Source organism: Octopus bimaculoides, chromosome 2 (assembly GCF_046866305.1).
Source record: "Octopus bimaculoides isolate indiv1 chromosome 2, ASM4686630v1, whole genome shotgun sequence".
NCBI classification, from domain to species: Eukaryota; Metazoa; Mollusca; class Cephalopoda; order Octopoda; family Octopodidae; genus Octopus; species Octopus bimaculoides.
The window spans coordinates 100151731-100176257 of record NC_142929.1 but is presented as its reverse complement, the minus strand read 5'-3'; the positions used below and the strand labels follow the sequence as shown (position 1 = coordinate 100176257).

At 35.6% G+C, this 24527-nt stretch overlaps 1 protein-coding gene across 1 annotated transcript; it reads left to right on the top strand.

Moving 5' to 3' along the window:
• The first annotated feature begins 1556 nt into the window (after positions 1-1556).
• Positions 1557-6133, top strand: LOC106868182 (N-acetyltransferase 8). Its single transcript, XM_014913331.2, has 2 exons — positions 1557-2123; positions 5999-6133. Exons 1-2 carry the CDS (start codon positions 1557-1559, stop codon positions 6131-6133), a joined length of 702 nt encoding a protein of 233 aa, XP_014768817.2.
• Positions 6134-24527: the final 18394 nt, after the last annotated feature.

Here is a 24527-nt window from a genome sequence, read left to right as displayed (position 1 = left end):
TAGCGGTGGCGATGGCAATATCGCGGTGATTAATTCCAACTTTGGATTACGCGTGGTGGTGGTGGTGGTCATTGGTGGTGCTGATTGGTGTATGTGATTTGTTTTTAAAAACAATAATGAATAATGCAAAAATATATTTTTCTAATTTGATAAATTCTACGGAAATGCATTTTCTAATTTGATAAATTCTACGGAAACAAACGAAGGTGACGAGTGATAGCTAGATAGATAGAGAGAGAGAGAGGGGGGGGGGGAGACAGACAGCTCCGGCCAGTCAGTAGCCAAAGAAACAGATTTCAACTCAAACCAGCAGTAACGTTCCTTGTTTGGATTTTTCTACTTTCATTTCTGACAGTGCCGTACCTTCAGTTAAATTTGAAACATAATGTATATTATTCTCATTATTTTTGCCTTTCAGTTTTCAAAATAAGGATACATAACATGAAAGAATATATTTATGCTATCCTAATTATGTGGTCTGATCAATAAGTATACGGACAGTTGTCGTAGTAACGAAGCATGCACAATAAGTTTTAACGTTCTAGCTCACTTCCACTGTTTACAGCAATGCTTGGAAGGAAGGCATGTAGCGTGTGATCGTCGCATTGACCATGACAGAGAAAGTTAAGCAGAGAATTTGCATCAAATTTTACGAAAAGCTTGGCAATACCTGCTCAGAGACCTACATAAAATTTTCAAACAGTTTTCATCGTTCTCAACACAATCAAGGAGATCTTGTGCAACTGAAACCAGAGTGTCATTTTGGTCAGCTGAAAGCAGTTTTGACACAAACTTGGCAGACACACGTCTCATACCCAAATCTTCGTGGATAATGCTTTGTTACTGTTTCAAGATGTGAGTTAATGAAATTTGGCAGCTACTTCTAGCAGGTCAAGCGACCTTCGTCACCCCATTGAATAAAATTTTTGAGTAACTTTTGAGTATCTCTTTTATTTTTTAACACACAGAAGCTATTCCATTCTTTATTTGAAAATAAACAAAACTGTAAAACTAGAAATAATTTTGCCCGTTCGTTTTCTTTGTTCATTAATTCTAAGCAAATTTATTTGCTAGAAAATTATTTTTACTTATCATTTTTGAAGAACTTTTCATATTAGTCGCACAATCATCTCCTAGTGACATGCAGTTAGCAAAATTTGAAACAATATCATAGCGAACCATTAATTAATTGCTTTAATATTAGTGTAACTATTCGGTGTGCTGACGATTAGTAATATTTAGGAAAGCAAATGGAAACGAAAGTTCACAGAAGTGAATAGTTGTATGTTGTAAAAAAAAATAGAGAATCGTAACGTTTCAAACAGGGTACGTCGTTGGGTTACAAATGTTAAAATTCACTGCTTCTCACAAAATACGAACTTGGTTCAGACTTAAGTTGTCGATGGAAAAATATTTAGTTGGAACTAAAGGGAAGTAACTCTGATTACTTATCGTCTTAAATCTGAAGTCCATCTGTCATCGCTATATAAAGATGTTTTGCTGGCCATGATACTCATGGAGCGGCAGCTAGGCAGAAGAAGAAATAAATAATCACAATGACAGAGTCTTCTACCAGGCACACGATTCGTCAGTGGACAGTAGCTGACAGCCAGGATACATGGACTGTAGTGAAACTTGGTAGTAAAAATTACATTAACCTGTTGTTTAAGGCTCTTCTTTTCCGACGGAGCTCTGCGCTCTTGTTTTCGGCTGCTATGACATGTGTTTTAATAAAAACCGAAAGTAATATCACCTTGGCCAAGCTGTTCGGTGGAATTCTTTGCTACTGTGCATGTATCTATTTTTTCACTCTTCTTGGATTTCTTTACTATCTGTATGGACCTCCTCTCCGTGACATGTCGGATGTCACCGGTGTTTATCTATCTGACCCAGACAATAATTTCTGGGTAGCAGTATGTAAAGACAGAGTAGTCGGAACCATTGCTATTGTGAAAAAAGATAAGCCTAATTTCGATAAAAATGTGAAAAAGGTTGCCTGGCTACGTCGGATGTTTGTTCACCCAAATTACCGGAGACGTGGCATTGCAAGAGATCTTTTGAATTCTTCCATTGAGTTTTGTCGTAGACAAGGTTACGATGCTATTGAATTAATAACAACAGAAGTAAACGAACATGCGAGGCAGCTTTATAGACACGCTGGTTTCAGGTGTGTCGCTGCCAAGGCTTACCCATATCTCTGTGGTTTGATCTCTGTTTGGACTTACGAATGTATATATTATTTATAATATTCCTATGTATATCATATATAGACTTAAATATACACACTTAAAAAACCATGTGCACTAATTATTTCAAATGTATATGGGCTATAATTTTTTTTATGTATTTTTATTCATTTGAAGAATTTACCACGCGGAAATTGTATAAAAATATTTTTTGTTCACATTTCTTTTAAATATCAAATATTGAAAGGAAAACGGAAGTTTATTGAAATTAATTTTATCCGCATTATTTTATTCTTCTTTTAAATAAATATGTTGGAAGAGCTCCCTGTGCTGTACTAAGTCAAGTGACGGAAAATACTTTTAGTCGAAGATCAAAGTAGGCCTGAAAGATTTCGCATCGAAATTTCTTTGATCATGTTGTGATTACCTTTAGCATGGGTGAAGCATATTTTTCATTTTGCAAATTCATTGACCATTCACTCATTTTTCTGAAATGTTTACTTTTTGTTTGCTATATGCTTTCTCCCCGTTCACACTCAAAGAAATACTGAATTTAATTTCATTTTTCCACTTGTGTTTCTGACATTTCTACTTAAAGAAAACTACTAGGACTTGTATACATCAATAATTACTTTAAAATATACACTATGATTAATATTAAGTGCCAGTTGAATACTGGGTCGATGCTGGCCTTGTGCCCAAATTTGGAAACCCTATTTAATTATTTTAAAATGCATCTAACTGATTAGGACAACATTTTTCAGTTACTAATCATTTAATTTTATATAAGATTGGAAAAAGTTGTAACCTCGCCTAAATGAATATAGTTATACATTTTCATTTAGGAAATGACTTCTAGTCAACATTTATCAATCCCGTATTTTAACTCCTCCCATTTTTTTCCGACGATCAGCAAATGTATATTATTATATTTAATTGCTTACACCAAACATTATTAGACAATGTTAGCCTCTACTTCATTTGCATTTCTTCATTGTACATTCGAAAGTAGATCATCATAATATGCACTCGTCAACTATCATGAAGTATATAAATAATTTTTAAAACTTTTATTCCATGTAATATATTTAAAATATTTTTTTAATGGAAGTGCAGTTAAATTCTGGAGTACAGAATTTTCATACTTACCTTTCCCTCCTACCCCTAATTATTTTACTGTGTATACATTAAGAAGCATGGGTAATATCTAAAACCTTCCTGAAATCCATCCATCCAAGACACCATTAAGAAAAAGATTCCAATGCTTTTGGATAAATTGGTGTGATAAAAACCTCAGTATTTTGAGACTTAAGATTTGAGAATTCACTCAGTTAATATCTTTGTTGCATTAGAAAGGATGAGTGAATAGTTTGACTAAGGTTTTGCTTGAAGATTAAATGATTGGAATCTATAGGCTGGAAGGCCGTTCAAGAAAAATTAGTTCTGTGGAGAAGTCTGCATATACTTTATTAAGACCTATTAGTAATTTGATCAGAAAGGTTTCTGCATGTTACAAGAGTTATCCACCTGTTTTCAGCAATGATAAGGATTGGTCTCGATTCCAGTGGTTCTCAAAAGGTGTAGTGCAGCAATAAAATTATATTTTTTAAAAAATGTGAAAAAAACAAGCATAAATTCTGAATATTTTGATGACTATTGTTTATTTATTGAATAAAGGACTAAATACTTGATAATTTCCCATTATCACACACTGTTATGTTTGGTCACATTTTGTCCATTGTATCTTCCATCCTTCAGAAGCTTGTCGTGTTTGGTAGCTTTCTTAGAATTTTGAACCAAAACCATTTTTTAATTCATGGTGGAATGTTATTGTTGAAATATCCTCATGTTAGTTGTGATGCCATTTACTCATTCTGCTTCAACCAGAATATCAACAGACTCAATGATACGTTGGTTGAACTAACACATGCCCACCTTGTAAACTACAGTGATTAACACTTGATATTTGATCAATGCTTAATGGGTTAAGTGTTGCCATGAGTTCAATCATTGGTTCTGTGAATGTGTATATAAACTCTGGCTCAAGTATGTTTGTATGCTGTGATACCATCTACTGTGTGTGTGACCACCATTTCCTCATTAGCTTTTTTACAGAACTTATGAGTAAATGGTATCACAACTTTGAAAATAACTAAGTGCAAGAATATCCCTGGATTTAAAAGTTTAGTTTCTGCTACTTGCAACTTGTAAGCCACTAAACAACTTGTTGCATGGTTGAGTTGTTTACCACTCAACTACCACCACCCTCCATACCTGCCTGGTGATCATGATTGCTAGAAACCCCAAAATAATATCTGTTAAAGGAATAGCTATATTCTGTCTAAGATTAATGACCATATAGCCGAAGTGAGGAAACTTAGAAATTCAAGGTTGGTATATGGCACATTGTAAGGTGAGTGGGAGTTAGCCACTGCTAAGCCCTCATTGAAGCATGTCTCTAAGAGAAACTCTGATATAAAACCTTAGTGCCATTCTGGGAGGTCATGTCACACTCTGTACCATACTTCTGCTTTTAGTTTTTCCAAAGAGTGCAGTTGGTCCTACATAGACTTTCATTACAATAAATAAATCGTATGTGTGGGCAGTCTAACAGTTTAGGACAGAACAGTCTGTTGAACTGTTGGAATCTGAAACTGACAGAAGAGTCCATTTTGTGTATATGAGCAAATGTGACTTCAGAGTGACATAAAGCAGAACAATGGTGTTTACATTCCTTGTATACAGCATGTCCCATCATTTGGTGATTTCATCAGTTTCAAGAGGAAAAAATACCTTATTTGGAAATTAGTAATAGTTGGCAAGAGGAAAGGCATCCTACCATAGAAAACAGCACCATTAAACAAATGTGAAAATGACTGTTACTTGATATGAGCAGACACTTGAAGTCCATAGGGTGACTGGTTGATATGGAGTGGCTATAATAACCAAGGGGCAAAACATTACAAATAATTTGTTTTTAATGATAAAACCTGAATTAGATAAAACTATAAATAATAGAATATAAATATTGGGTTAAAAAAAATTCTTTGGATAGAAAATGTTATTTATAGCTTTCACTTAGGCAGCAAGCTGGCAAAATGATTTGCCAGCCAAGCAAAATGCTTAGCAGTATTTTGTCTGTCTTTAAGTTCTGAGTTCAAATTGCGCTGAGGTCAACCTTGCCTTTCATCCTTTCAGGGTAAATAAAATAGTTACCAGTTGAGCACTGGGGTCGATATAACTGACATTCCCGCTCCCATGAACTTGCTGACCTTGTGCCAAGATTTGAAGACATAAGGTGATGAGCTGGCAGAATTGTTAGCATGTCGGACAAAATGCTTTGTAGCATTTCATTTGTCTTTATGTTCTGAGTTCATATGCCACCAGGGTCGACTTAGCCTTCTATCCCTTTGGGGTTGATGAAATAAGTACCGGTTGAACACTGGGGTCAATATGATTGACTTATCCCCTCCCCAAAATTACTGACCTTGTACCAAAATTTAAAACCATTAGTTATAGCTTTATCTCCAAGTTTCACTGTTAGAAATCAATTATTTCGAGTCTCAAATTATCTAAATTCATATGGCATAAACTACTACACATATATCACTATAATTCAGAGTTTTCAAATGTTTAAATTATTTACAACTTAGAATACAAAAATTTTCTTTTGATTTTGTGCACAAAATGTGACAAAGTATTTTTATTTGCTTTAAATTGTGTTGAAAATTGTAAAAGAAAAAAACCACCCTTGAGAGCCATTGATCTAATCCTTCATAATTCCAATTTCATTTTTTAAAAAATTTTTTCAGTGGGACAGTGACACCTATGATTTTTACAGGCCCATTTTGTCTAGTGACATCAAAACAGTTGCAGTCACTAATACTATAATCACGTTCATAAAGGCATTCTTTTTCAGTTGTATCTTTTGTCAGTTCAACACTTAATATGTTGATTTGGGATAACTTCTCAGAATTTGTCCAATTCCTTCATAAAAGAATTCTTTTAATTTCTATCTAATATTTTATTATCTGGTGTGAAATATTCATTGACTGGGGGCAATGATGTAAAGAAATAAAGATTAAAAATACAATAATTTTAGTCTATCATGAGAAGAAAATTCTAATATCTTGTGGCAGGACTCTCCTTCACAGAACTAAAGTAGCTCAAATTAAAATTTTAATCGCAGAATTAACACTTTTGAACAATTTATCAATTTTATACCAAACAAAAATTCTGAGGCCATATTATTAGATAGATGTCGACCATGTACTTCATGCATGTGAACTTGTGTTTTGTTAAAAAAGTATTGATTAATTTCTCCTTTTAAAGTCAGAAATTAAATCTTTATTGCTGAAATGTCTTGCTGTATGAACCATTTATTCTTCCAAGCAAAACAACGATCTTACTTGTGTTCACAAAACAATGACTAATTTATGCATTTATCAGTTTCAGAAAGATTTTAATTTTAAAAATACCAAACTGGTTTGCTTTATTTTATTTATTTATTTATTTTTATCATGAAATGAAACCTGCCATTCCACAGACAAATGGTCTGAGATGGAACCACCAAAGATGACCTTTATATTGAAAGCATATTTATATTTTAATAAAATAATCAGATTTAGTTTATTCAGCAACATGTCTGAAATATTATATAGTTTTTATTTTGGCTTTTATTAATATTTACCTACTTATTCACTCACTTGCTTCTATTTTTGGCTACATCCTGTAATTGTCTTTTTTAACACCTATTTTTCACAGCTCATATGCTTTAGATAAGTCCTATAATCCTAGCATTTTCCCATTAATCTCAGTCCAATGTTATCTTGTGTGTTAGACACATCTCTTACAAGTACCCTCCACCATTAATTTGCAACACTTTTTTCACCTAGAATATTTATTAAAATAGAAATAGTATGCAATATCTTAATTTTGGCCTGACAAGATTTTTTTTTTTTTTTTTTTTTTTTTCAATTCTTCTAGAATTTATTCTTTGTATCAATTTTACTGAGGATTTATTGTTATTGTGCTGAAAAAGAAAAACATTGCATCTTGCTAGAAAAATTTGGACCATTGTGTTTGTATGTGATATTCGTACAACTTGAATCTAATGATGCATAACCATACTACTTGAGCCAGCATTAGATTTGAAATTTTTTCCTTATACACATTAAGTGATTTTAAGTTTGTTTTGACATTTCTAAGTGGATTTCATGGGCTCTTCTACAAAAACGTTAATTTGGATATTTTATTTGCAAGAGATTTAAATACGGATTAGCTAAAATAATGTGATCTTACAATCCATGTGTGTGTATATGTTTAAATAGATGTGAGGTAAACTTATATTAGGATTATGATCTTCAGAAAAATAACAAAGGACTGGGGCAAGTGAAGAGATGCTGAGCTGAAACTTCATGCCTCCACCTAACCCATGCTAGTTGGAAAAGTGGATGTATATGATTGTAGAGTTGAAAATTAATCTTTTTCTCTGAGTTCTTATTGATGAAACATAATTAAAAATAGAAATCTATTTAATATTTTTAATTATTTTATAAATCCTTTTCTTCAAAGAAAAAAAATACAAATGTGTGGTGCTGTAGAAGCTTCCATACTTAATGGAGTCAACCAAAAAAAAAATTCTTTTTTTGCCCCATGGGAAGCCTTTGACTTTTTATTATCCAAAAAAGGTTTTTCAACCTAATACTTCCCTGCTATCATAGTGTTGTGTGTGTGCTTTGAGATATTCCAAAAAAGAATTCACTCACATTCTCTCAGAAGTTTCCAAACTTCATAAGATGTCGGAAAAAAAAAAAAAAGAAAACTTTAACCCATTAAAATTATGAATAAAAGAAAATTCATTGGCATGCATGAAAATTACTCAAAAACGGAGCAAGGGAGATAACTTTCAAAATTTCAGTTGAATAAAAGTCAAATGGAGATACGGATATGTCCTAGAATGTAAATAATGGCAACCAATGTTTTAAAATACAAAACTTAATAAACACTTAAATATTATGACAATCGAAGCAATACTCTTCAATGTGTCAAATTTCAGTTTTTCCCCTGCACTATAATCCAATTATGTATGCATTCCTTCATTTTGGTTACCCACCCTGAAACACTCATGCTCAAGGGTTCCAAAATAAAGCTTGTTTAATTTCATCCTCTTGGGTGATGGTCTTTTTATCTGTCCTAGTTTTTCTGTGCAATAACAATTCTCTTATTTTGGCATCTCTTTAAAGTACCTCCTGTGATACATATATTGTCTTGTTTAGAATAATATATATATATATACTTGTATATGTGATCTCTCCCCAAGCCTTCAGAATAATTTATTTTGTATTCTTTCTAAACATATTATATCTGCCATACTCTAATCATTATGTTTTTTTCTCTTTTTCCATTACTTGTGGCCACCAAAATATTTAACACTCCCTGACGCTATTGACCATGTGAAAAGAATTATTTTTAAAATCTTGTTTTGTATAAATTCTCAAGTGATTTATTTTTCACCTTTTTTAAAATTATTGATTTTTTTTTTCATAATATTTTGAAACTTGATGACTTCCTGAAAGAAGCTGTATATAATAAATTAACTTATTTTATTTCTTAAGTAATATTTCTCACTTTGCTTCAACATGTAACACATTAACTCAATGTGTTGACTTTCCTACCTATCTTCAATGTATTTGTCAGATTTGTGATGTATTTTGCCATCTTAACAAAACATATCTCATGATTTTTACTGTGAAATGTTTACCATTTTATTGGGCGTGCTGTAGAACTTCTGGTGAACCAAGACTGTGATCCAGTTTTGATCCTGAAAACCATTTTACATCTTTATGTTGCCATTTCCCATTAGAACAGCCAGAGTAATTCATTTTCTCATTTACCCTCACCAAGTTCACAGTCTTTAATTATTTTCTTAAGCGATTTGAAATTGTATTAAATAATGTTATCTTAAACATCTATCTATCTATCTACCTACCTACCTACCCAAACAAACAGCCAACCAACCAACCAACCAACCCACCCACCTGTCTATCTGTCTATTTATCTATCTATCTATCTACATACAAACATACATACATACATCTTTTAATTGTTGATACAAATATTCAAATAAGTACCTGTCATTTTTATTTTATTTTTTTTTTAATTTAAAATAGTTTTCTGTCTGAATTTTATGTGGCCCATTTTGAATTCTATTTGCAGAAATTTTGATATTGTCTATAGATGCATAGAAACCTGTCATAGTTAATCATGAAAGAAGCATTATTCAAGCATGTCTCCTAGAAACATACATGTCTATTGTACTGTGTTGTTTCATACATATTCGAACAGACTGGTTAGTCCCCTATACAATATTCATGTCCACACAATTGCAGCTAATTTGCTCTCTTGCTGTTTTTTTAATTTTTTTCACCAGTGATGGAGTACATCAAATTGTCAAAATTCATCATCATCATCATTTAGCGTCCGCTTTCCATGCTAGCATAGGTTGGACGATTTGACTGAGGACTGGTGAAACCGGATGGCAACACCAGGCTCCAATCTGATTTGGCAGAGTTTCTACAGCTGGATGCCCTTCCTAACACCAACCACTCCGAGAGTGTAGTGGGTGCTTTTATGTGCCATCGGCACGAAGGCCAGTCAGGCGGTACTGGCAACGGTTACACTCGAAATGGTGTATTTTACGTGCCACCTGCACAGGGGCCAGTCCAGCGGCACTGGCAACGATCTCGCTCGAATGTCTTTACATGTGCCACCAGCACAAGTGCCAGGAAGGCGACGCTAGGAACAGGTTATTTAGAATATTGTCTCTGTTGTTATATACAGAGGCCAACTTCCATTTCAGACATTAGACCGGTGTGGATTTTTGTTTTATATCTTCACATTTGAGGTCATCATCAGCAAAATTCAACCATCAATGTCTTTTTTTTTTCTATTCTTATTGAAATGAAATTATCAAAAACCCTATAATTTTTCCTTTAAAAACAAATTTACCTGTCTTTATGTAAATGCAATAAATCACATTATACAAGTGTATATCTTTACATATATAATCAAGGTACGTTAGTATTTCACTTTTATCGATTTCATATTTCCTGCACTGTTTATAGACATAGAATAATTGTCTAATCCTGTATAATTCAGATTATTCTGTCAAATGTAATGTTTATTTAATCACATTGTTTTGAATTAATCATGCATTATCTTGTAGTTTCAAGATTTCATTGATGTGATTGTTTATTTTTAGAATGACATTGTAGGATGGGTGTGAGAGGTTGGATCCGGTCAGTTTGAATGTAAAATAGGTTAAATATTTAGACTAGAAAGGCTATTTTAAATGCTAATGGGTTAATGAACATAAAGATATTCATTTCATAACACTCTTTACCTTATGATTGTTTTTTTTTTTTTATAACACATTTCTCTGTGTGTATGTGTATGTAAACGCCCCAGTTTAGCAGTTCCAATTAAAAACAGTTGATGTGAACAAAGTTTTTCATCTTGATTGTGGTTTTCAGCCCTTGAACAAATTCTGATGTTTCTGTAAAAAATAATAATATTAAAAAAAAACAAAAAAACAATTGTGACTTACAATCATTTAGCAGACATGTTGCTAGGTTTCTATGGCAACTACTAATTTGAGTAGATTTACTCAGAGATAGTTGATTTAATAAAGAATTTCATCATTTTTTTTTTCTAGCTATAGTTATCTTACCTTAAGACTTGTTGGGACTTAAAGCATATAAACAAGAATAGTAGAAAGTGTAGAGCGGGTGTATGGCTGCATCATCGAATAGCTTAACTGATTATACAGAAGCAGTGGATTTGCAGCCCTACACATTGAGCAGCATATCTACTCTTTCAGATGATTTTTAACTACAAAGATTGGGTATTTATTGAAACTAATATCTTAAAGTAGGGTCCCTCATTGATGTTTGTGAAACCACACAGTACTATTACTCACCCATGTCGATGGTGAGTTTTGTTCCTCTACATTAATGAATTGCCCAGTGTATGTTTTCAGGGAGAAAGTGTTTTGAAGGACTTTATAGTTGAAATGGTAGGAATCATAAGTCAACAATAATTCCTGAGAAGTAAGCATTCCTATCGACGTATTTGTAGAGCCTTTTTAATCATGTTAATAACATTTTATTCAGGACAATTTTCACCTGTGTGTAAATGTTGATGTGGGCGATATGACACTTTCTTTTCTCAAAACCTTAGTATGAAATATAGCTTAAGCATTTCACTTCGAATGACAATATAAAATTTACAAAACCAGACTAAATTCCTTTTATAGTTTTAACACTACATTTTGAATTCATCTTTCACCAGAATTAATCTATATCTTACATTCCATATTGTGGTAGATTTATTGACTATGTCTCCCTTCTACAAAAATTGGCATTGTGCCTTGTTGAAAAACTAATATCTTAACTGATGAGTCAAAGAACTGAAGCAAGCAAATCAAATCCATAACTCTATTTTGATTCCTTGTGAAATACATTTGTTCACTTATGACGTTAAGACCTTGAGGGATGGGGATTAGCAGTATATTTCCTCTTTCATAAATCTGGGATTTGGTGCTTATGTAAAATCTTGATGAGCACCACAGCATAAGAAGCTCCCTGCAAACCAGTTTCAATTTCTCACTGAAAACTGTTTAATCCACTTAGACTAGTAATGCTCTTGAGAAAGGCATAAATGCCATGCAACTTTATTTCCTTCCACATGAGAAATCATTTTAAGTCAAAATTTTATTCTCTAAAGAAATGAATTTTCAGATTGTCTGTATTTTGTTACAAATCATGAGATAAAACAATCTAATTCACTTGTCACTTTTTCCTTGCCCTTTCCAATATTTCTTGAATTGATTGGTGGTGGGGGAAGAGAGAGAGAGAAAATCAATAGATATGTATATTTTTTTATCATCTATGATTAAAGTCTGAAATGTTTTTGTACTCTATCATGGTTAATTTATTTCTTCACACAAGACATGAATATCGGTAGCATCATCTTTCCCCTAAAGTATAAGGCCTTTGCATCAAGTCAAAACTTTTCATTATTATTATCATTATAATTATAATAATTATTATTATTATTCTTATTAAGGCAGCAAGCTGGGAGAATTGTTATAGCTTTGGAAAAAATGCATTGTGGTATTTCTTCTGACTCATTACATTCTGAGTTCAAATTCCATTGAGGTCAACATAGCTTTCATCCTTTCAGGGTTGATAAAATAAAGAACCAGTCAAGTACTGGGGTTGATGAAACGAAGTACCAGTTAAGTACTGGAGTTGATATATTTGACTTGTCCCTTCCCTTCAGTGCCAAAATTTGAAATTATTATTACTATTTAGGTGGCAAGTTGGCAGAGTTGTTAGCATGTCAGACAAAATGCTTAGCAGCATTTCTTCCAAAACATTGCAGTCTGAGTTTAGATTTTCCTGAGGTCAACTTTGCCTTTCACCCTTTTGAAATAAAGTACCAGTAGAACACTGAGGTTGATGAAATCAACTTACTCACGTCCCTAATATTGCTGGACTTGTTTCTACACTTGAAAGGATTATTATTATCATTATTATTATTATAATATTCTGATTTTGAATCCTGCCAAAATCAATTTCACCACCATTCATCCTTCCATAGTTGATAAAATAAGTACTTGGATCAGGAGTTAATTGTATAACCCTCAGCCCAAAAAAGAAACACAAAAAAAAAATAATTGAAGATTTGTTTCTATGATAGAAAGGGACAGTAGATTGGTAAAACTGTTGGAGCATCAGATAAAACACCTTATGGGTATCTAGTTACATCCCTTTACATTCTGAGTTCAAAATATCATCAAAGTCAACTTTGTCTTTATCCTTCTAGGGTTACTAAAATAAAGTTCTAGTAAAGTATCAGGATCTATTTCGACTGCTCCCTACCCTAATGGTTGTGGTCTTGTGCCTAAATTATTTTAACATTATACTTTTTACCTAATTTCAGCAGTTTTTTTTTAAATCTCTCATTTCTAACCATTCCCTTCTGCTCCAGAGCAGAACTAAGTTTTTGTCAGTCTACAAACAATTTTCATTCCTAGTTGAAGTTTTTCACCTTTTTATTTAAAAATGGATATTTAATTTTTAATGTTCTTTGGAAAGTCATGGATGTTTAAATTTCCATTTCTTTTCAAAAAAAATCTCAGGCTTCAAGTGTAAACAAAATATATGTAAAAGGCAAAAAAAAAAAAAAACTCAATTATTCAGCTTTTATTTACAGAATATATTTCTTCTGTTCTGTAAGTTTTGTATACAATATTTCTTTATATTTCAATTTCATTATGAAATTATTGATGTGTAATTAAATTAATCTGTACAAATATCAATTGTCATTTTGTATCTTCTCTGCTCTCTGTCCCTCTCTCTTTCTCTCTCTCTCTCATTGTGACTATATCTGTTTAAACAAAAAGAAAATAAAGTTTTGTAATGAATGCTTTAAGACAAAATCTTAGTTTAAGTATTCACAAGGTTTTAATTACCAGCTAAAAGCTATTCACTTACACTACCACTACATTATCATCATCTTTGTTTGATATCTAGTTTCTATGCTGGCATGGAGTGGACAGTTTAACAAGATCTAATGTGGAGGAGGACTGCATCATGCTCCTACAGCTGGATGCCCTTCATAATGCCAATAAACTTACTCAGTACAGGCATAGATTATATGAAGCAAGGACCCTGAAATTACAAACTTTGTTGTAAGATAGAAGGAAAATAACCTGTTATATAATGCACAAACATGTGTGTGTATGTGTACAGGTTCCCCACCAATTTTCTTGCGTTTTTGGTTTCAGGGACATTTAAGTATGTAAGTTGTTCAATTTCCTTCACTGATTTATTCTGAATATATGTATGTATGTTGTATCTTGGGAACATCATTTTGCCAATAAGAAACATATGCACTGATTCTATTTCACTTCATTATTATTTGTCAATGAAACCAATTAATTATCTGATCAATTACTCAATTGCAGAAACAAAATATACACATATATAATTGTGTTTTCAGTTGTGTTTCTGATTTATAGATAAAATTGAAAATGAACCTTTTTATGAAGTTCCATAAATAGAAATATAGCTCTAGTAGATTGTTAAAGACCAAATAGGAATCCCTTAAACAGTAAAAAATAGTCGAAGTCACCTTTTTATCGAAGGTAACTTTAGTAAAGTCATCCTTAGTAAAATGAGAATTGAGCCACACGTCTTCAATAAACTGGACAACTGTGATACCACTACACCAGAGAGACTTGCTGAATTTTACCCCTCATATAAGAAGTTTTAATTTTACAAGCAAGAAAGGAAATTTGTTGTGGATTGTATTTTTTGACTTGTTGAGAAATTTAAAAATACGTATTTTTATGAAGTTGCTTAAATGCAAATGTAGCTATAAGTAATAGCTTATTTGGGTACAGAAGTAAAGGGTAATTTGGAGATAGAAAGTTAAAAGGGCCTTTGGTTAGTTAAAGACTCAAATAAGTTCTAGTCAATGCCTATGACAGAAAGTAAGAAATAGTTTGTACAAAACATCCTGTGAAGGGCTACCGAGCAAAGCTGTGGTTAGGGAGAGGCTCCAACCAGACCGAAGGTATAATGGTGCTGGAACAGCAAAGTAGATATTTATTAGTGTGAAGAGATAAACTTGAAAAGACTGAAATAAGAAGGCATCTGAGGAGGAGATAATGACATATAACATTCAGAACAACAGGAAATTTCCACAGGATAACTTAATGTGGGCCATTGACCAAATCTATGGCTGGTGCAAAGTCACATCCAGACTTAAAGTGACATGGCAATGAAACAGTGTAGTAGACTGAGCCATTAGAAGAAAGAAACAGGCCTGGAAAAGTTGTAGTACTATATGAAGTAGCTAGAAGGGAACCTAAGAACCAGGTAGAGGAGAAACAGAGTAAAAAGCTTATATGTGGATCAGAAGTGTGAGGTATTCCAGATTGCAAGACAGTGTGCTATAGAAAATCAGGAAGCGGTAGATAAAGAATAATAGCAGTGCACTTGCTCTTACTATTGCTAAAAAGAAAGGAGGCATGGAAGTGTTATTATGTTCAATGTGGAAGATGCAAAGGACAAAGAGGGTCAGCTATACAAGTGGACAGTAGCATGGTTCATAAAGCAATTAAGAATATAAAGGCAAGGAAGGCTTACTGGTTCATCATGAATAGTGGGTAAGATAATTAAAATGTCTGGTAAAGAAGGCACTTAATAGTTACCTGCATAGTCAACCAGGCAATACAGGAAGTAGTCATATCCAATGGCTGGAGTAGTATAATCATCAGTTATTACAAAAGCAAAAGATAAAGGAAATTACAAAGACATCAAGTTGATGGACCAGATTAGACAAGTTACTGAATAACACTACTGATTAGGAAAAGAATTGGTTCAGATGAGATGCATTACTAGAAAAGGGTACCATTGATACACTCTTCCTAATGAGACAACTGCAAGAGAAGTATTTAGCTAGAAGTAAACCACTGTAGCTACACACCTGTTGACTTAGAGAAGGCCTTTATTAGGGTTCCACATGACAGTTACTAAGGAAGTTGAGGACAATTAAACTGTTATTCTTTACTTGGCACAGAAGAATATCAAATACTGATTTTGAATTTTGGCACGTGGCCAGCAAGTTCAGCGGAGGGGGTAAGCTGATTGCATTGAACCCCAGTGTTCAACTGGTACTTTTTTTAAAATTGACCCCAGAAGGATGAAAGGCAAAGTTAACCTCAGTGGAATTTGAACACAGAACATAAAGACAGATGAAATGCCACTAAACATTTTGCTAACAATTCTGCCAGCTTGCTGCCTAGATGCATGTAAAATATTGCCAAATTGAACATTGGCATTAAAAAATAAATGAAACTAAGCACATGAGTTCCTTTTCAAATATTATATTCAATCGTGGAGGCGCAATGGCCCAGTGGTTAGGGTAGCGGACTTGCGGTCATAGGATCGCGGTTCCGATTCCCAGACTGGGCGTTGTGAGTGTTTATTGAGCGAAAACACCTAAAAGCTCCACGAGGCTCCGGCAGGGGATGGTGGCGAACCCTACTGTACTCTTTCACCACAACTTTCTCTCACTCTTATTTCCTGTTTCTATTGTGCTAGTAATTCAAAGGGCCAGCCTTGTCACACTGTGTCACGCTGAATATCCCCAAGAAGTACGTTAAGGGTACATGTGTCTGTGGAGTGCTCAGCCACTTGCACGTTAATTTCACGAGCAGGCTGTTCCGTTGATCAGATCAACTGGAACCCTCGACGTCGTAAGCGACGGAGTGCCAACAAGTGTTTTAAGAGAAAATTGGGTGTAAGAGGTATCAGATGTAGGGTGCAAGAGAGAAGACTGTGCTGGTATGGTCATGTGATGTGTATGGATGTGGACAGCTGCATAAAGAAGTGCTCATCTCTAATTGTGGAGAGAAACTGTGAGAGAGGTAGGCCCAGGAAGACACTGGACGAAATGGTGAAAATGATCTTTAAATGTTGAGCCTCACAGAAGAAACAAGAAGTGACTGAGGCTTCTGACAATTTGCTGTGCTTGAGAAGACACATCAAGCTAAGTGAAATTGTGGCCATTCATGCATATATGCATGACCTTACTGTAATGCGCCCCCTCCACATTACCTGGCCTCTGTCAAAATTCCCCCATCTTCCCACTCCTCCACTCTCATTCATTTGCTTACCCACACACTTGGCATGCCCTCTCATATCTTCCTAACCTCCCCCTCCACCTTTCCAGTTTCTTTCACCATCACTTGCTACAATCATGTCTTCCAAGTCTCTAAACATATCCCTGCATACTCTTATGGCACATCCTCCTCAGTACTACTTATATTGCCACCCCCACTGTTCCCTGTGGGTAGGCCTCAATACATCTCCAATACCATCTATTTGTCTCTCTCTCACTCTGATTGCCTATCTTTCTCTCTAACTCTCTTCCACCTTCTTTTTCCTTCCTTGTCCTGCTGGGACAGCCAAGTATCTTCTCTATAGTAAGACAACTATCTCTGTCCTTCTATCATACACTAACCCCTCTTCTGGCACACAGATACTTCCCTCAGTTTCACTCCTTCTCTCAACTAAGAGGTCTTTGTCTTGCAAGTTACTTGGTAGCCCTACTGGTGCTGGTGCCACATGAAAATCACCTGTGCTAGTGCTGTGTAAAAAAGATTCTGTGCTGCTGCCACGTAAGTAAAACACAAGCAGGACACTCTGTAAAATGGTTGGTATTATGAAGGGTATCCAGCCATAGAAACCATGCCAAAACAGACAAGTGGAGCATGGTGCAGCTCTCTGGCTTGCTAGCTCTTGTCAAACCCCCCCCAACCCATGCTAACATGGAAAACAAATGCTAAATGATGATAAGTTAATCACTTTTAAAAAATCCTTTTATATATATATATATATATATATATATATATATATATATGGTGTAGCCATCTGGTTTCACCAGTCGTCAGTCAAATCGTCCAACCCATGCTAGCATAGAAAGCAGACGTTAAACGATGATGATGATGATGTTGATGATGATATATATATATATATATATATATATACATTGGTTTACCTGTCAATCTGTTGCCACCTTTCCTATTTGTATGTGTGTGTGTATGTGTGGGAAGCAGATAAGAAAAGATTTGCCAATGTTCTGCGCCGTGAGGACCAAAGACTCGAGGTATTTCGTGTTGCAAGACAGTGTAGGAGAGAGAATAGTGATGTCGTAGGAGAGAAATGTGTTCGCATGGATGATGGTACGCTTGCACTAAATTAGGATGCAAAGAAAGAGGTCTGGAGATGCCACTACGATAGATTGCTTAATAAAGAGAATGAATGGGAGGAAGAGAGCCTGCCGTATGTCGACCCAATAGAGGGACCAGCTATCCGAGTTGATAGTGCCAGGGTAGATAAAGCAATTAAGAGTATGAAGACCGGGAAAGCCCCCGGCCCATCAGGAATCACTGCAGAGATGCTCAAAATATCTGGCAGTGTTGGCTATAGCCTAGTCACCCGTATTACGAACCAGGTGATACACGAAGGAGTCATACCCAATGACTGGTGTAGCAGCATCATAGTCAACTGCTACAAAAATAAAGGTGACGCTTTAGATACAAATAATTACAGAGGCATCAAGCTGTTAGATCAGGTTATGAAAGTTACAGAGAGGGTCATAGCCCAACTAATTAGGGAGCGAATCAATTTAGATGAGATGCAGTTTGGGTTCGTGCCAGGTAAAAGCACTACTGATGCCTTATTTCTAGTAAGACAGCTGCAGGAGAAATACCTAGCCAAGGATAAACCTCTGTACCTGGCTTTCGTTGACATGGAGAAAGCCTTTGACAGGTTCCCCCGATCCCTTATCTGGTGGTCAATGAGGAAACTTGGGATAGAAGAATGGTTAGTGAGAGCTGTGCGAGCCATGTACAGAGATGCTGCCAGTAAGGTGAGGGTTGGAAATGAGTACAGCAATGAATTCCGGGTAGAGGTAGGGGTCCACCAAGGTTCCGTCCTCAGCCCCCTCTTATTTATCATAGTCCTCCAGGCAATCACAGAGGAGTTCAAGACAGGTTGCCCCTGGGAGCTCCTCTATGCTGATGACCTTGCCCTAATTGCGGAGTCACTATCAGAACTAGAGAAGTTTCAGGTGTGGAAGCAAGGTCTAGAATTGAAGGGCCTTAGAGTCAACCTAGCTAAAACCAAAATCCTAATAAGTAGGAAGGTAGATAAAACACAAACCCCTTCAGGTAGATGGCCCTGCTCAGTATGTAGAAAAGGGGTAGGTAGTAACTCTATAAGATGTACCCGGTGCAAGCTATGGACACATAAGAGGTGCAGCAACATCAAAGGCAGGTTAACTAGGAAGTTAGTTTTTGTTTGTGGCAGATGTTCAGGTGCAATAAAAACTGTAAACAAACAGGAAACAACTTCTATCTCATTCCAGGGTGAAAAACTAGAGGTAGTCGATAGCTTCCGCTATCTGGGCGACCAAGTTAGTAGTGGGGGTGGGTGCGCTGAAAGTGTAGCTGCTAGAATAAGAATAGCCTGGGCAAAGTTTAGAGAGCTCTTACCCCTGCTGGCGACAAAGGGACTCTCACTCAGAGTAAAAGGCAGACTGTATGACGCATGTGTACGAACAGCCATGCTACATGGCAGTGAAACATGGGCTGTAACTGCTGAGGACATACGTAAGCTCGCAAGGAATGAAGCCAGTATGCTCCGTTGGATGTGTAATGTCAATGTGAATACCCGTCAGAGTGTAAGTATCTTGAGAGAAAAGCTGAACATTAGAAGCATCAGATGTGGTGTGCAAGAGAGACGATTGCGCTGGTATGGACATGTGGTGAGAATGGATGAGGATAGCTGCCTGAAAAAGTGCCACACCCTAACAGTTGAGGGAACCCGTGGAAGAGGTAGGCCCAGGAAGACCTGGGCTGAGGTGGTGAGGCAAGACCTTCGTACATTGGGCCTCACCGAGGCGATGACTACTGACCGAGACCTTTGGAAGTGTGCTGTGCGTGAGAAGACCCGGCAAGCCAAGTAAGATCGTTGCCAGTGCCCCTGGACTGGCTCTTGTGCGGGTGGCACATAAGATGCACCATTTTGAGCGTGGCCATTGCCAGTACCGCCTGACTGGCTCCCCTAGGATTTTCGAGCGAGATCGTTGCCAGTGCCCCTGGACTGGCTTGTGCGGGTGGCACATAAAAGACACCATTTCGAGCGTGGCCGTTGCCAGTATCGCCTGACTGGCCTTCGTGCAGGTGACACGTAAAAGCACCTACTACACTCTCTGAGTGGTTGGCGTTAGGAAGGGCATCCAGCTGTAGAAACTCTGCCAAATTTAGATTGGAGCCTGGTGTTGCCATCCGGTTTCACCAGTCCTTAGTCAAATCGTCCAACCCATGCTAGCATGGAAAGCGGACGTTAAACGATGATGATGATGATGATGATATATATATATATATATATATATATTATATATATATATATATATATATATATATATATACATACATATATATATATATATATATATATATATATATATATATATATATATATATATATATATAGGTAAGTGGTAGGTTTGCCTTGATCTTGAATTTGTTGCTCCATTCTCCAAGTAAATATATATATATATATATATATATATATATATATATATATATATACATATATATTCACACATACACACACACATACAAATAGGAAAAGTGGCAACAGATTGACAGGTAAACCAGTAGACATTACTAATATCATACTTTGTATAAGACACATAAAGAAAGAAAAACAAGACCCAAATAGTGACATATTTCTTTAGTGTGGGTAAATCAATAATTTTGAAGATAAATTGACATTTCTAGTTCATGTACAGCTACAATGGACTAATTTACTTTCCCTTGTCACATTTTATATTATTTTTCTTTTTATATTGTTAAATGCTACATGTAATAAAAGTCAAAATTATCATAAAGCCTGCCCTATGTGTTTATTGATTGTAAATAACAACTATTGCTACAACATCATAATGTATAAGCAGTCGATGTTTTGTGTTATTAATGAGCATTTTATTATCTTGCTGCACTAAGTTCAAGTTCTCCAATCAACTGACTTACAATACTTTCATTCAATTCATTACCCTGTTTCAAACAATTCTGTCACCACCAAAATAGGGTATCAAACTAATAGTTGAAGGGATAATGGCTTGAATATTTTCATCAGCAATGCACGGTGTACATTCTTACAGTATAGCGCTCTTGCTGTCATTTGTCATGTCATCTAGTTGTAGATGGGTGCCATGTCTTAATACAGTTTGCAACTGTAATAAACAAGTTTACATTCACTTGTAATTATGTGATAAAGTTTTTCCATGGGTTTGTGTCATGTTACAACTGTCCATACAATGGCTCTCTCTCAATCAGTTCTGTCACTACACAATGCACAAGTGTGTTTTTGGTATAAGTGAAGGAAAGTAACTTTATGGTTGATTTAGATCAATGTTCCCTCAGAGCTGTATGCTTGTGCATGCGCACACATTTTACAAGTGCACAAAGGTTTTCAAAATGAGATGGAATTTTTTAATGAAAGAAATCTGAGCAGTGGTTACTTGCATAGAACACACATACTTTGCAAAAAAAGACAAAATTTGTATGCAAGCAAATTTCTGTGCACATCGACAGCAAAAAAATTACAGAGGAATTTGATCTTGACTTTTTACTTGATCATATCAATAACAACCTTTATTAATTATTTCTTTTTTTACTATCCAAGTTACAAGGTACCTGGGAAAGAAAATTAATAACTGAAATTTCTACATGTATGAATTATTACTTTGGATCAAATAGTTGAGTGAGAAGAACAAAACAACAGTAAAGACTGTACACACGAGATAAACCATGTACTATATAAGTCAGTGACACCCTTTGTCAATTTTGCAAGCAACCACTTATGGGTCTGTCAATAGATGCAGATGTTGGCTGGGCTGCTGACTCAGAACTGCAAGCTAATGAAACATTTCAGGTAGTAGTTTGGTACCTATGGCGGTTTCAGTGTACACAATGACTAAGTACAAAATATCAAGCCTTCAATAGGTGTTTGATAACAGTTCAACTTGGTCCTTTGTGGATATCTTACAGAATGTGGACAAGAAAACATCTTTATTTGTAAAGAAGTGATAACTGGTGAAGCATTACAAAGTAATGTAAGTCCCTAAGACATTACCATCTTGAGTCCTAGGACTCATGTGGCTAGTTTCTCAGTTTCTATGGCATAAAAGTGATTGAGATCACAAGATTATCCTTGAAAGGGATACTAGACTATAGCAGGGCTACTCATTTACAGCTGAAGTGTTTTGCTCAAGAAGAGAATGTACCACTTGGTCCAGGAATTGAAACCACAATTTTATGATTGTGAATGCAACACTCAGTCCACTAAGCCACAAGTTTTCATTTCCAAAAAAGCATTTGTAATAGGAAGTGAATTAGTATCAGCCAGTAACTGAAATGCTGCAGTATTAGTTTGCCAGGAACTTACGTCTGGTTGTTATTTTAATATTTACCAGTTTGGGTGGAATGAGAATTTTTTTGAAGGTTTGGTTCTTTTGCTGTGCTTTTGAAAGAGGCATGAGTATCATAGCTAAACTGCCATAAAATTCTATTGAGAGCCTGAATAGAGTATTGTGACAGTGCTACAGTTTTATAAAACACCCTTAACCACACCCCAAAAAGATCACCCGACTGGTTGACATGAAGTCACTCGCAATCCTCTGATCGACAGATACGAGGGGGCGCTGAAATATTCCTGGCTTTAAGGGTGTCGTGAAAAGCCTGGTTGGGGGTCTAACCTTCCGAGTTCTTTTACAGGGCTTAGAAAAACAGAAGGACCGCTGTAATAAGTGTATGAATTTGAGAGGGGGACTGTCATAGGAAACTGTTGAAGTCTAGTAAAACTGATATGGTTGTCCTCTTGAACAACTGCAAAGAAAACAGGGACAAGGAGGGAATTCTAGAAGCTTGATGTCCTAGGGTGATAAGAATGAGTGAAATGTTTAGGAAAGGACCTGTAAGTGGGATTGAACACAATATAGGTGATGAGAGGAGAGATGAGTAAGTTGAGGGAACTAGTGTAGAGTTGGCACAAGATCAAGCAGCTCTGAGGAGTAGAAACCCTTCTAGCAGCAGTAGAAAAGACTGTATACAAGGAGATACTGAAAACTTACAGGCTCTGGGTAAAAGAAAATATAGGAGGATCAGTTAATTATGATTTTATTCAGCATATCCCCCTCTCAAATTCATACACTTATTGCAGCGGTCCTTCTGTTTTTCTAAGCCCTGTAAAAGAACTCGGAAGGTTAGACCCCCAACCAGGCTTTTCACGACACCCTTAAAGCCAGGAATATTTCAGCGCCCCCTCGTATCTGTCGCTCAGAGGATTGCGAGTGACTTCATGTCAACCAGTCGGGTGATCTTTTTGGGGTGTGGTTAAGGGTGTTTTATAAAACTGTAGCACTGTCACAATACTCTATTCAGGCTCTCAATAGAATTTTATGGCAGTTTAGCTATGATACTCATGCCTTTTTCAAAAGCATTACTGACGTCAGCATAGCAAAATAATTAGAAGAGGAAACTGAAATTTAGTTTCTAACTTGGCTAAACTGGAATTTAGAATTACTTCACAGCAAATGCCAACAACAGTAGTAACAAATAATGATTTTAGGGGAATGGATTGACAAAGTAAGGCGAACATTGTACAAATTACCTTGTATTATTTAGTTGTCTTTATTTATGTTCTGAATTCAAATCCCACTGAGGTCAAGTTTCATTTATCAAGGTTGCTAAAAGAAGTACCCGGTCAGTACTAAAAGACGACCCAGTCGTTTCTTGCTATCCCTGCTTGTGGCCTGGCACCTACGTCAGAAATATATTTCTTACATTGGCACAAGGCCACATTTTGAGGGATAGAGTATAATCGATTTGAGTCATGTTCAGTACATGACTGGTATTTAATTTATAAATAGACGTAAACAAACCAGATGTGATAAAGAGAGAGTGGTGAATGACTAAAAAAAAAAACAAGTGTGGAAGAGAAAAAAAATGAGTAAATAAGTATAAAAGCTGGAAGGTTAAAATGCGCGAAGAATTAACAGTAGAAATATAGAAAGAAAAATAGAAGATTAAGTTGAGAATTATACTGAACTTAGGAAAAAGAATCCCCCCAAACAAGGGGCGATTAGGAGGAAAAAGAAAAGGAATGACTTGCAATTTAATTGACAGAAAGTGAAAGGAAGAAAGTAATGAAACGAGAGACGGAAATTAAGCAATATCCACGTCCACAGATAGATATAGAGGGAGAGACGAGTAGAGAAACAGGTAAAGAGAGGAAGACAAGGAGGAGAGATTGAGAGATAGGTGGAAAAAAGACGGAAAAACTGACAAGATCTGGAAAAGGAAAGAGAAATTCTGAAAGCTATTGCGTCGGACTGATTAAAGAACGAAAGAAAGAAACACATAGAAGAGTGAGAGGGGAAGAAAAGATACATAGAAAGAAAAACGGAACAGAAGGAGAGAGGGAGAGAAAGAGAGGAAAGCGGGTGGAGAGAGAGCTGGGAAAAGAAATATAGAGGAAATCTATTTCGTCAGTAACAAGGAGGTGAAAGAGAGATAGAGGGAAAGAAAGAGAGGAAACGAGAAAGAGAAAGAGAGAAGGCAAATACGAAAGAGGGAGTGGGAGGAAAGCGAAAGAGTGAGATTTGCCAGCGTGTAAAGTAGGGGGCAGTAGC